Source organism: Saccostrea cucullata, unplaced genomic scaffold (assembly GCF_032062105.1).
Source record: "Saccostrea cucullata isolate Sc308-1 unplaced genomic scaffold, CSIRO_AGI_Scuc_v1 ctg2059, whole genome shotgun sequence".
Lineage (NCBI taxonomy): Eukaryota > Metazoa > Mollusca > Bivalvia > Ostreida > Ostreidae > Saccostrea > Saccostrea cuccullata.
In genome coordinates, this window is record NW_026919828.1 from 37,552 (window position 1) to 50,786 (window position 13,235).

At 33.1% G+C, this 13,235-nt stretch overlaps 1 protein-coding gene across 5 annotated transcripts in view; it reads right to left on the bottom strand.

Annotated features, from left to right (window-relative positions):
• LOC134238816 (muscleblind-like protein 1) overlaps positions 1–13,235 on the bottom strand; it is a 68,792-nt gene that overhangs the window by 15,262 nt on the left and 40,295 nt on the right. For all 5 annotated transcript variants that reach the window (XR_009986092.1, XR_009986093.1, XR_009986096.1 and 2 more), the window contains exons 3-7: positions 6,869–7,048; positions 5,095–5,169; positions 3,736–3,780; positions 2,005–2,193; positions 145–381 (exon numbers count right to left, since the gene is read on the bottom strand). Coding sequence is in view for 1 of the 5 variants with exons in the window: in XM_062720942.1 (XP_062576926.1) it covers positions 145–381; positions 2,005–2,193; positions 3,736–3,780; positions 5,095–5,169; positions 6,869–7,048 (726 nt within the window). In the remaining 4 variants the exon portion in view is untranslated. The remainder of the gene's footprint in view (positions 1–144; positions 382–2,004; positions 2,194–3,735; positions 3,781–5,094; positions 5,170–6,868; positions 7,049–13,235) is intronic.

Here is a 13,235-nt window from a genome sequence, read left to right on the forward strand (position 1 = left end):
TTCATTTAGCATCATTTGAAACTTTCTTATAATAATTTCAAATTAGTATTTTTGAAAATTTTGTACAAGGAGAATTTATTTCAAGTTGTTGCTAAAATTGTTAAGTTCTATAACTCTGATTTTAACAAGGGGAGATAAGCCTACCAGAGCTTGTGCTGCAGAGGAGTTAGCTCTTTGTTGTGCTGCTTTGATCTGGGCCTGTAAGTGAGGGGGCGGGTGGAAATATTTACACGAATCTCGTGTACACTTCCCCTTAATAAAGTCCATACAAACGGTAATCTGGTTCTCGCACGTCTCGACTGTTACATTATCTGGGGGGTGTGCATAGCGACATTCGCTCGGCTGTCGCGTGCAAGACCCTCTCTGAAACTCTCGACATACCTGCAAAAGCATTCAAAAAAGGCCAAAACAATATTGTTAGCAACTACTGGTCTAGTTTCCTCTTTTTTTTCTATTTTCTTTCTCCAACAACAGCCCTCATTTGTCTAAACCCCTTCATTTTCTTTTTTTACATTACAATAAACAGGATAAACAAAGCGAAAAGCAAGCGTTTTCAAGGTCAAGGTTATAGATTATCTTATTTTTCTGCTTGAAGATAAAGACTGGTAGAAACCAAGGAGAAAAAAATAAAAGAAAAATGAAGGGGTTTAAACTTATGTAAGCATACACAATCCATCACGAAAAAAAAAATTGTTGGCAATCATTTTGCAAATTTTGAAATGTAAGAGCAGGATTATATCTTTGGCAATAGCAAAAATTTTTTACCTCGCATCTAACCCCAACTACATCTGAAAGAACTACAGAAAATGAAATCACACCAGAAACCTTACACAAAAACAGCAGATGGGCCATAAAAGGGGGGCTACTCTGTCAGGATCATTTCTTGACAAATTCTGTCTCCTATACCCCCAAAAAGTGATATTAGTAGAGTGATTCTTTTAAGCATTGAAATTTTTTTTTCTTCAAATAAAAAGTAAATCATTTTAATAATATTTTTCTCTTGCATCAAAAAAATTTGTAAATGTAAACACATATAAAAGAGTAAAAGTCAAAACGAAATTGGAATTTTGGTTTATATATAATTAATTAATCTGTTCACAAATGAACAAGCCTTCAAAATTTCCTCTTGCTGCAACTCTTAATTTTCTTTTTGGAAACATAATTAGTCTACAAATGACCCTAAACATGCTGGCCCTGTTAAAAACTACAGTTCTGGAAGCTTTAGAGGTGAACAGCTTGAAAGTGAGCAGCAACTAAACTGGTGCCCTCTATAGGTAGGTGTTAATTCTACAGTTAAGCCACAGAAAATCTTCTTTAAAAGTTCACAGTTTGTGAAGATAAAGTATCGATGGAAAGTGATGTTAGCAAAAAGTGCTCAAATAGGATTGTTCCTTCTCAACACCGCTAAAGAAATATCGAAATCTGGGGTGGAAATATCACATGGCAAAGGCCAAAGTCAGTTTTTTAGGTGATTAAATTAATAAGAGAATGGTACATAGGATAAACACTGCGAGGTAGATTACATATATATCTGTGTGGCTTTAATTCTGATTGTCAATGCATGGTTATAAAGGCATTACTCTGAAGACTGCATTTCTTTGGTTTGCTACATGTGATACACTGGGTCTATACACTTGCAATGTATAGAGGTCATTAAAGGTCATTTGCTATTTTAAAAATGTAGATACAGTCTATATCAATCATATACTAAAATAGCAGTACGATACTAGACATGCTGTCTTTGTATTTTGAACCACGTTATTATTATCCATCTGCCCACCTGCATGAGCTCTCCATGAATAATTTTATTATTTTGGTAGTTGTTGAATGTTGTAAATTTTTTCAATATAAATAAAAAGTAAAAAAATTCATCCTCCAACCCATGATAAAGAAAACATCTATCCTCAAAATACAAAGCATAGTAAACACAAAAAAATGCCCTAAATTGTACACAAATAACACATCAATTTTGATTAGTCAATCCATATTGACCAATCATCTCACCTCTAGTCTGTCTGGGCGGGTGATTTTATTCTGGGCTATGGAGGTCGCGGCCTGGATGACACCGGAGATTGGCTGGGAGGCGGACTCGCTGACAGAGGGCGGAGTCACGGATACCGTCTGCATCCCCACGTACGGATTATAGGAGATGGATGTTGGATTGGGAACGGATCCGGCAAGATATGGGTGTCCCTATATATACACAAAAAATTATTATCATGAATACCACCAGAAGTTTTAGACATACATTTTCCTTCATAAACATATGGGAGATCAAGTTTTAATTTCAAACTTCATTAATCAATTTTTAACTTTTATAAAAAATGTGCAAATTAAAAATCGAGTGCTTTTCTATAAAAATGGCTACAGTGACACATTTCAAAAGCTTTAAGCACAGCTTTAAACATTGAATAAATGTTTTAAAATGAAATCTACAGACACAAGTGCTTCTATATATTCTCTAGAAAAATGAAATATCCATATACATGTCAAAAGCAAACATCTTTATGGAAAAGTTTTAAAAACATAGTTGGAATTTAGAAAAAAAAAGTTGCATTTGTCAAAAAATATCTGAAAACAACGTGCTATATAAAAAATTGGTTGGGATGATATTCCCACTACAATCACGTAAAAAGGACAATTATGATATCGAGATAAGAAAAATATTTGATATAAATTAGCTAAAAATCACACATAACGACTGTGTTTTTCATGAAAATTTTACGAAATATTTTCATCCATCTGATATTTTATGCACTTTAAAGTACCACCCTAGACAAATTAAAAATTATAAATACCCACAAACGGCTCAAAAGTGTTTTTTCTTTTTTTAATTTCCTGAGAAGAAGATTGTAAAAGCAATTACTTTGCGGGAGGAAACCTACAAATTATAACATCGTCTGAGGAAAGGAAATGGCGGATTTTTGTTTATATCCTTTATTGTCGGATTGCAAGACCTAGCTTAATCCAGCTACATTGATTTTGTCATTTCATTGTTTTGACTGCAAGCTTTTTCTGTCATATAAATTGCCCGATTTCTTTAGGGAATTCGTAACATTTCTATTTGTCTTTTAATTATAATTATATAATTCGCATGGCCAGGTTCCAATCGTAATCTGTCATAGACAAAATTTCAATTCTGACACATCTTCCTTTCTTTAACATCTTTAAATTTTTTTTTTTTATAAAATATGTCATCATCTGCTCAAAGGTTTTTTTTTTTAAATGACAGATTGGAGAGAAAACATTCCCAGTTATTGCATAATCTCCAATACCCTCTCCTGCTGGGCCCTTATAGTTATTTTTTAATTAACTTGTCTCAAACATTTAGCAAAGAAAAAGTTGCTTGCTTTTCTTCCCTTACAAATCTGAAGAGTGAGTCAGGGCCAATTGATTAAGAAAATACAAGCAAAATTTTCTGCCAGACACTTTATTTTTTGACAATTTTTTTTTCTCATGAAAAATTGGTAACCATTTCCATTTACCCCCCCCCCCCCCCAAAAAAAAAATTAAGAAAAAATATTTGGTTCCCCCAAGAGCCTGAAATATTACAATTATGAAGCATTGCTTTGTACGAATACAAGAAGCAAAAATTTAAATCTAAATAGGATATGGCAGCGATGCAATGTTGTTTTTTTTTTTTTTTTTTTTTTTTTTAATTTTCTAAAGATGGAACTGAATTAATGATTTACAAGCTTGCTTTGAACAAAAGCAAGAACAGGAAGCAGTACTTGCATTTGTGAGGACCCCCCCAGACCATCCGTAAGCTCGGTCCGGTATCTGAAACAGCCAAAAGTCACATCTCGTAATTAGAAAAAAAGTGGAAGAAAAGAGTGTACTCATCTTAAAAAAAAGCTTACATGTTGTAAGAAGTAATCTTGTAATTGAGTATAAAAAAGTCAAAGGAGGCTATCAAACTTTAAAATTTTTTTTTAAAATTAAAATATAAAAAAAGTTAAGCTTTAATTCCTGGATGTGTGAGATATGGTGTTGCAAAAAGTAAGATTACTCTTCTTTAAAATCTTTGAGACTTTAAGCTTTTAATTAAACTTAAGACTTAAAAAAAAATGTTATAGTGTTTTCTGAAAATGATTGAAATATTTAAAGCAAATGTGGAAAGAATGAAAAAAATTCAGAGTGCATAAATATATTTAATATAGTAATATGTATACACAAAACTTTGCAAGGTAGATAACTCTGTTAATCATGATTAAAATAGGATAAGCTAAAATACATTACACCATACATCATGAAGCAATGAAAGCATACAAACCATCTACAAACTATACACAAAGGGTCAGTTGCTAATATATATGGTACATGTATAAGCTTATACAAAGTTCTTAAATCAGGACTTTTGTTGCTTTTTTCTTAAAAGTAACCACTCCCTAGTTTTATAGAACTTAATTTTCTTCATATTTGCTAATTAATAATCAATCATTGAAATAGTGAGTATATATATAATTGTAGAGAGACATGCATGCTCATCATGCACTAGCTTGTTAATATAAACTTAGGGTGAATTAAATTTTAAAAGTTTTATTTTTCACTGGAAAACTATAAATTGAAAAAAGGTTCAACTTTTATTGATCACTTGATCATTTTTTCCCTTATAATGTTTCCTAGCTTCTCTGACATTTAAACTTTTTAATTTTTGCTTTGAGGATTCAGGTTCATCAACTCAAAATTCACTTAAAAATATAAATTTTGCTTAATGCATGAAAGATAAATTTATTCATATATAAAATAGACACAAATTAAGCTTATAGCAAACAGGATAGCATTTTAAAAAATAGCATATAAATTTAACTTGAAAATTCTAAAAGTAATAAAAATCCATTTTTCCTTATGAGAGTTATCCCTCTTTTCAAAGAGTCAATGAACCTTAAGTATTGCTTACATCTCCTTCACACTTTCAAAAAACATTCTCCCTCCCTCTATTATTTTCAAGCCTCCACAAATTTTTCCTGTCCCTACTCCATAATTTTTCCTGTGTTAAATTCCTACTCCACAATTTTTTTGCTGTGTACCTAAAGCAACATAAGTCAGAGAGCTTGTGCCTGGATGACATAGAAAGGTAAAATCAGTGTTTACCATGACCGTGGGCAACTGCCCAGTAGGGTAGAGGGCGGGCAAGGCAGCCAAAGATCCCTTACTGCTTGGTGAGGCCTCAGAACAGAAAGAAAACATGCAAAAAAACCAATTAGTATCCATGTCAAACTGGTGCAAAAAACATAAACAAACCAATCATAGCTCTTGTTAGAAAAATGATGAGAATAAATGTAACAAGAGCTGTGATTGGCTGGGGTCTGAGATTTTTAGAACAACATTATTGGATGAATGATTAAAGGAATGAACCAATCACAGCTTTTGTTAGACTAAAAAAAAATCAAAATCAAACATTGCCAGCGCCATCTAGCAATAATATATACATGTAAAATATACATACAAATTTGAGTATTTTAATTTAAATACAAAAGAGAGCCAAAAAGAGCATATACAAATCCTGGAGTTAATTATTAAAGATTGGAAAGCGATATGAAAGAAATAAATGTCTTCTACTGGAATACAAATCTAGCTGGCGAGATCACTGAAACACACCATTAACAAATTATTCTTTGTCTTTCAGACTTGCAAGACTATTTAATGGCTTTTATCTATTTTCAAGATAATTCTCCCAAGAAATTTTGGCTTTACAAATAGATTATCTTACATGAGAAACAAAGTTCTCACTCATAAAAACAGAGATCTTGTACAATAAAAGTTTGTTTCACTTTTGAATTGAATCTATATATATTTTATAAGTGATTTAATTGTCAACAGATTAAAAGATTTTCTAGAAAAGTTTAACATGGAAATGGTTCAGTGTTTTGCCAATGTTTTTTCATCTATCATGAACAATTAGCAATTAATTCAAAGAAATAACAAAACAATGACTAATCAACATCTCTGAAACGTTTGCAAGCAAAATTCTGCAAGCCCAATCAAATTAGAATATGCTCATTTAAATGCAAATTTATCCAGATGTGTCAAGACATTTTGTGCATATATGCATTTTGCTAAATCTAGTTCGAGAGGATGCTTCTTAACAATGCTTTTCTTCGCAGCTGTTCATGCCATCCAAAAAAGTGGATCATGTTAGTTTAGCTGGTCTTTAAAATGACCTTTCCAGTTTATATCCAAACAGGATTTCTTGAAAAAGCTTTGCACTTAAAGCTAATGGTCTAAGTTCATTGTAGGAAAAAAAATCTAGCTTGAAAAACATTCCTTTTTTTCCCAAGGGAATCAGCTAACATTACCTTAAGCTTAATAAATTACAAATTTTTTTTTAATTTTTACTATTTTAACAAAACTGCACAAGAAAATTAAAGGCATATACTCAGTACAGAAGTTTGACATTAAAGTGAACTGGGTTTTTTTTAACGACAGACAAGATCGATGAATATTGTGTCGGAACAAACATATTCGCAAATCGCACCATTTTATGGCCAAAGAGCCCATAAAAATCTAAAAGCAAGCTCAGCTTTGGAAGTTTCAGTGTTTGCTGCAGATGTCTGCCATTAAAAAAAAATATCATTTGACAAAACTCTCTCTCCGACAAAACTTTAACTGTCAATGGCGACACAACTTACAACTATGAATATCCCTATTAGCTTAATTACGTACCCAATGATCAGGCATTGGGTAAAAAAAAGATTGATTCATCTTGAGAGGAATTTTGAGTTTTGGGGAAATGTATGTAAAACAAGAATTTCAAGCTTTAAGAACAATATTAAGATACTATAATGGCTTGGCAAATGAAGCATTAGCAATCACGTAGGTCTATATACATGTAGAATGGTACGTACGACAAGCCTGTTATACTCACAATGGTGGGCAACATCCCGGGCACAATTCCCGCTGACGGTAATAAATTCTGGGCTGCAGCAGCCTGCATTTGTAAATTTTTTAAGATTAGGTTATTTCGCCCATTCTGTAGAAGCTGTTCTCGTAGATGTTGAGGGGGGTGGAGATATTTACACGGAGGATCTTTCCTCTGACACTTCCCCTGTAAAGAAAAAAATTTTTTAAAATTATTTCAAAATTCAGATTTGAAATTTTTTAAAAATTTAAGGGCTTAATTATATTGATTTTTTTTATGATAAAAGCTTGAAAGAAAAATGACTGCGTAAATGTTTTTATTGAAATGGAACTGCTGAAGTCTTTCAAAAATGCACTAAGCCTGAGTGGAGACATCTCAAAATAAATCTGATCACAGGGAGAGAAAAATCAAATGAAAATTGCGGTTTCATAATAAGGCTTCAGAGACTGGAAAAACATCCTACACAAAATCCATTTTCGTTACTGCAGGAAGCACACTGATTGGGAAACATTTAAACTGTTGGAGAGAAAAATCAACCTAGTCCAGTCCTAGCCTAGCCACAATTATAACAACTCAAAACTCGACAAGGGTCTACTCTTGTTATCTTGCTAAATACTGATACAATTCGTGTTCCCAACAAAGCCTCTTGTTTGGTGCCCAGCAAGAAGGTCTGATTACCCTACTGTTCCCTGAATAGTATCGGAGTCGAAAATGGAGATTACCAGAAATAAGGCACATAAAGGGACCCATTCATGTAATCGGGTTTCCTTTTCAGTAAATATCACTATCTAAAGAAGGAAACTGTTTATTATCAACTGCTCTAATCAACTCCAATAGAAAATGTGGCTAATCAGCGGTAAGGAATCGGAAAGCGCAGGCAAAAACAATAGATGGAGAGTTGAACAACTATAGAAAAATGGCAGACCAATAAACAAATGACCATGGAACTATTGATACTCTGCTCAAAAGACTAATGGCTTTTCTGGGGAGGGGAAACAAGGAATTAAGACTTTATCAGGACTTTGATTGTTTGGAACATGTACGTTCATTATCGTCAGTGAGTGATTAATTTGACAGAACCTGCAGTCGTAAATCACAAAGTGATTTATTTCAACGACTTCTTGACAGTTTTCAACTATAGCTTTACCTTAATACTTCAAGTTTGAAACACTTACCAATAAATATTGGTAATTTATCCAATAATCTGATTCCTTTAATTGACCTATAGATGAAGTCAAGAGTGATTCTGTTTTTTTTTTACTCCAAATAAGAAAAAATAGCCATATGCAACTAGCTGTCCATTGATTACCCATATATTTACATGACCAAAGAAGATGGATGCCTTAATTGTCTATGTATGAAGAAGCTGGACTCATCATTAAATGACCATATCATTTTGATAAAAGACAAAAGCACCATAAATATAAAACCCAAGCCACTTACTTAATCTGCCTGGCCTTCTGCCAGTACCCTAATTTGATGAGGTTGGGACAATGCAACAAAAACTTTATGGAGAAAACAAAAGAAAAAAGTTGGGATCTACTCTGATTCAGATCGATTTGCAGACCTGGTCTAGACGGGATGTAAATGACAACTTTTATTCCTCAAATCTTCAAGTTACAGACCAAGTCAGACATGAATGCACTAAATATATCTGTCAGAGGGGGCTAACTAAATCTACATACATTCATAATTATAAGACAGAAAACTAGTGTTATTGAAATATATATAATTTATATTTTTTTGGCTTTTTTAAAACTTCTCAAAATTATGATCACTTTAAATGTACGGTTATCAGGTGAATTTTTGTTCCTTACTGCTAAAAGTATGTTTGAAATCCTGGGCACTGCACCAAAAAGGATACAAATCTAGTATCCATTTCTAATCTTGAAGTAGCAATAATTATGTTCCCCAAACGAAGTTGGGGAACATATTGTTTTTACTCTGTTTCTTATTATTAAGGTCTTCCGTTTCAACGGAAGACCTTCTTATTTTTCTGTTGTTTCTTTTCAACTTTTCTTATTATTATTATTCTTACCGATTTTGTGCACGCGATTTCTCGTAAATGCGTCAATGGATTTTCATGAAACTTTCAGCATTGATGACAAATGATATGAACTTAAGGCGTTTTTTTTTATTTTATTACGTCACTTCCGGTTCGGAGTTTTTTCGCGATTTAGTGAGTTTTAACGGCAGTTTTCTCAAAAATCACTCAACGCAGAAGCATAAAATTTTCTGTGCTGATAGAGCAACCTTTGGAGATATGTATTTGGCATATCTCAACCACCGGAAGTACGAAGGGCCGACGCTGGCTATTGTCCGAAAACAGTCCTATCAAGAATTTCAAAATTTTTAACACCTTTTCTACGATAACTTTTTATCTAGAAATATTTTATTAAAGCATGTAGAACAAAAGAAGTGTAGAATTTGAAGATATTTCAAATGATATCTCGAAAAAAGGGCTGGCCCCTAAAATTAAGGGCCAAGGGGAGCCGAAAGTTTTTCCTTTATATCTCAAAAAGTATTGAGAATTTGTAATACCTCGAAGAAGCAAAGTTGTTCAAAATGTCAAAATTAATCTATTGAAGTCAAAAAAATACGTCCGGCATCGTCACTTCCGGCCAAACCGGAAGTAGTTGAAAAACGCGTATTTTTGCTATTCTTGACAAGTTTTGGGGTAACATATGTCACTGGAAGCCTAAAACTTAATCACTTTTAACCGGAAGAAGCAAAAATTGCTTATTTCTGCATTAATCAACATAGCTTTAGATGATTCAAACCATTTTTAGGCGTTATTTCTTATTTTTTGTTAAAAATGAAAGCTACTTCCGGTCAAACAGGACGGAAGACCTTCTCGTTGCTTTGCAACGAGCTTTGCTCTAGTTATTATTATTTTTCTTCTTCTTCTTCCTGGAACTTTTTTGTCCGGGAATGATCTTGTAAACTGTTCGTCCGATGTAGATAAAACCTTTTTAGGGTTAGTAGACATGTTATGTAGATTTGCGGAATCAAGGTCATTTTGCGCGCACGTGCTTGCAAGAGCGTGCACGTGCAACACGTGAAATGACCAATATAATAGATATAGCCACAACTTTTTTTTTTAGATGAAATGCTTTGAAACTCATAATGTGAGGATATATAAGTAGTATAGACATGACGACATGGTGAAAATAGCAAGGTCTCACGCGCATGCACGTGCACTTCGCTCTGATTGGCTGCAACTAAAGTCTCAATATCTTTCTTGTTTTTTGACGAAATCCTTTGAAATTTTGAACATAGCCATGCATTAGGATATCCTACAACCTGAAGTAAAGCAATTATCATGAAAACACGTGCATGCACGTGCGCTGCAATCTGATTGGCTGAAACTTTAAACAGCTATAACTCCCTTGGTTTTCAACCAAACAGGATGGGATTCGGAATATAGATAAATATAATCGACTTCTACAAGTAGGTATGGTCACAATGCACATGCATACACGTGCGTGTACATGTGCTGCAATCTGATTGGCTGAAACTTTAAACAGCTATAACTCCCTTAGTTTTCACCCAAACGGGGTGGAATTTAAAACATAGATAGATGTAATGGACTTCTACTAGAAGGTATGGTCACCATGCTCATGTATGCACGTGCGTGCACGTGAAATGAGTAAAATCAAACATACACTTGAACGAGCGTATTTTTTAAATAATTTTGGATTAAATACTTTAATATTCAGTGTATTAAAAATATAGATTGTGTAGACAAGATGATATGGTCATGACGCAAATGCATTCACATGCGCACGACTGCAATGCTAAAATTCAAATGATTTTTGTACACTTCTTTGTAAATGTTGTTAAAATCTCAGATGAAGATTGTCTTATTTAATGAAGCTTACAGGGAATGTGACACTAAAAGGGAGTTGGGGAGCGTTTGGGGAACATCTGTAACGGTCCCCGTTACAATTAGCACTAGTTACTATCTATTTACCTGCATATAGGGTTTCTGCCTCTCATTGTTTGATGTGCAAAAGCATGTTCTACATACAAACTTTTCAAATTAAGTAGGTTACTGACAAATAAGTAATTGATATAAAGATGTCTACAATCTTGTATAAAGTCAACATTTCTAAGGCTGATAAAATGACCTGGCTTGCAAATATAATTTAATCAAATGATGACTGCAGGCATCTTTCAAATGAATTGTTAGGCCATAATATTTTCAAACTAATTGGCTTTTGTTTTTGTTTTTTTTCATTAAAAAATTATGTTTTCTGCTCATGTTACCTTCTTGATTTAAATTACTTCCAGTTTCAGTTACACCTCAATTGGTATGTTTCACTCCGTGGGACTGGCAAAATGTATAAAGTTATGAAACTGTAACTTTTAATTGTAGTTTGGACCTTAGACATCATTAAACATACATTATAATCCTTGGTGTTTTACATACTGGCAGATCATCCCAAAATTTCTCTATGCTTCACAGGATGACAAAGCAAGTTGATTTTATTTATGTAAAGGCTAGCGGAAAATTATTACATTTCTTAAATGGCTGTTCACTCAGACGCTGAATTTTAACAAATTTATATCCTAGCTAATCCATGTTTAAGATACCTGGCATCTATGCTATTCTTATTTAATAACAAAAGGGCAAAACTATTTTGTTTGGGTCAACATTCCTTACCCAATTGACTGGTAACGTAATTAAGTTACCTAATTACGAGCTTATGTAACATGTACCAATAAAAAGAAGACAGAGCACATCATTGTCTGAGCCGCAGCATTTACCAGCACTTAACAATCAATATATAACGTATCTCTCACACATGCTGAGAAAGAGAGGGGTATCGGCAATAAAACAGTTAGATGCAGATTTTAATTGCCGTTCCCATCTCTGTTCCTCCTTCGTGTAAAGTAGATACTCTGATAGTAAAGTAAATGGCACCTCCAGACGCGGTTTTCCAAAATCCCTAGACACTTTCCAAAAAACTCTATAGATATTATGTAATATTCCACGGAATGGGCAAAATCTTTCAGTCTGATTGGGGCAATTTATGAAAGCAGGCATAAAAATTTGGAAGCTAAACAGCTTTTGACATTTTTACTTGCAGCTGTTTCGTATTTAAATTTGTTTTTTAAATCCCCCAATGAATTTCAAATATGAGTACCTTTAGATGTTTCATTACGTAATTTTTTTCTGTTTTTGCTTTCTTTTATTGAAAATTTAATGTTTCTTAAAATAACTGCTGATTTTGTTTTCATTTTGGAAAATCCAAAAGTGCATTTGATATTTTTTTTTTCAGGAGAGACTGCAGATGCATATTTTCATGATAACTGGCTATTTTCTATAAAATAAGCAAATGAGACATTCTTATATTTTATTATTCCTTGATATATGCATAGTTTTAACCATGATTAGAGTTTGAAATCATATTATCAGGTTTCAGTTTTTATGACCCCCTTCTGCACTGCTGTCAAAAAGGCTAAGAAAACACTGTATACTCAACCAGAAAAATCATTAAATATTAACTCAGTAGTAATATTAATACTGGAACTCATTTTTAACAGTTAACATACACTTTTTTTTACTAGTTGAAGACATTTGAATTCTTATATAAATTAAGGTTAGACGCCCAATTTTAGTTGCCAGCTAAAGAAAATATATGTGAAAATTTAGATACACCTTTTCAATTTTAACTCTAGTAAAAACAGCTTATATATCAAAGCTGCATTAACGAAGCAAAAAACAATCATGGCCAAATCAAACAAATCTTCAAAACTCTTAGAGAAATGACACCCAATGTTGTCTCATAACAAGATTATTTCAGAAAAGGCAGGCTCTCGATCTGCAGCACTGCCATGGTAATTCTGCACTTTGGAATTTTGTCACCAAAGTTTGTTCCTAATTAGATTACTAGGATGAATAGCAACAGTTTATTCTTCTTCTCATCCACAGTAAAGTAGCGGAGGATTTTCATTACGTTTTTTCTAGGAAAGTATATTTGTCAATGCTTGTTGATACCGCAAACCTTTAGGGAACATTATTTGATACTGTTAGCAAAATGAAAATGAAATTTCTAAAAATGCTTTTCTTGGAAATACAAGTTTCATCAAAGTCATCACTGCAAATCAGCAACTTGAAATGAAGATTAAAAACATTCTCTCTGCCTCCCCCCTTTAATCATGCAAAAATTCCCTTTTTAATACCATCCTGTCACTGTAAAATCTAAATATGCCACTAGTATCTACCAGAAGCTGGTGCCTTTACAGAGTTGTCTTCCTTTTCCATTTTCATTGTCTGCTATTATTTTCAACAGCCATTAAATCATATGATAAAACCAACACCCTCCCTTTCAAATCTCTTTTCACTTTCTATGTGTAATGATGAATT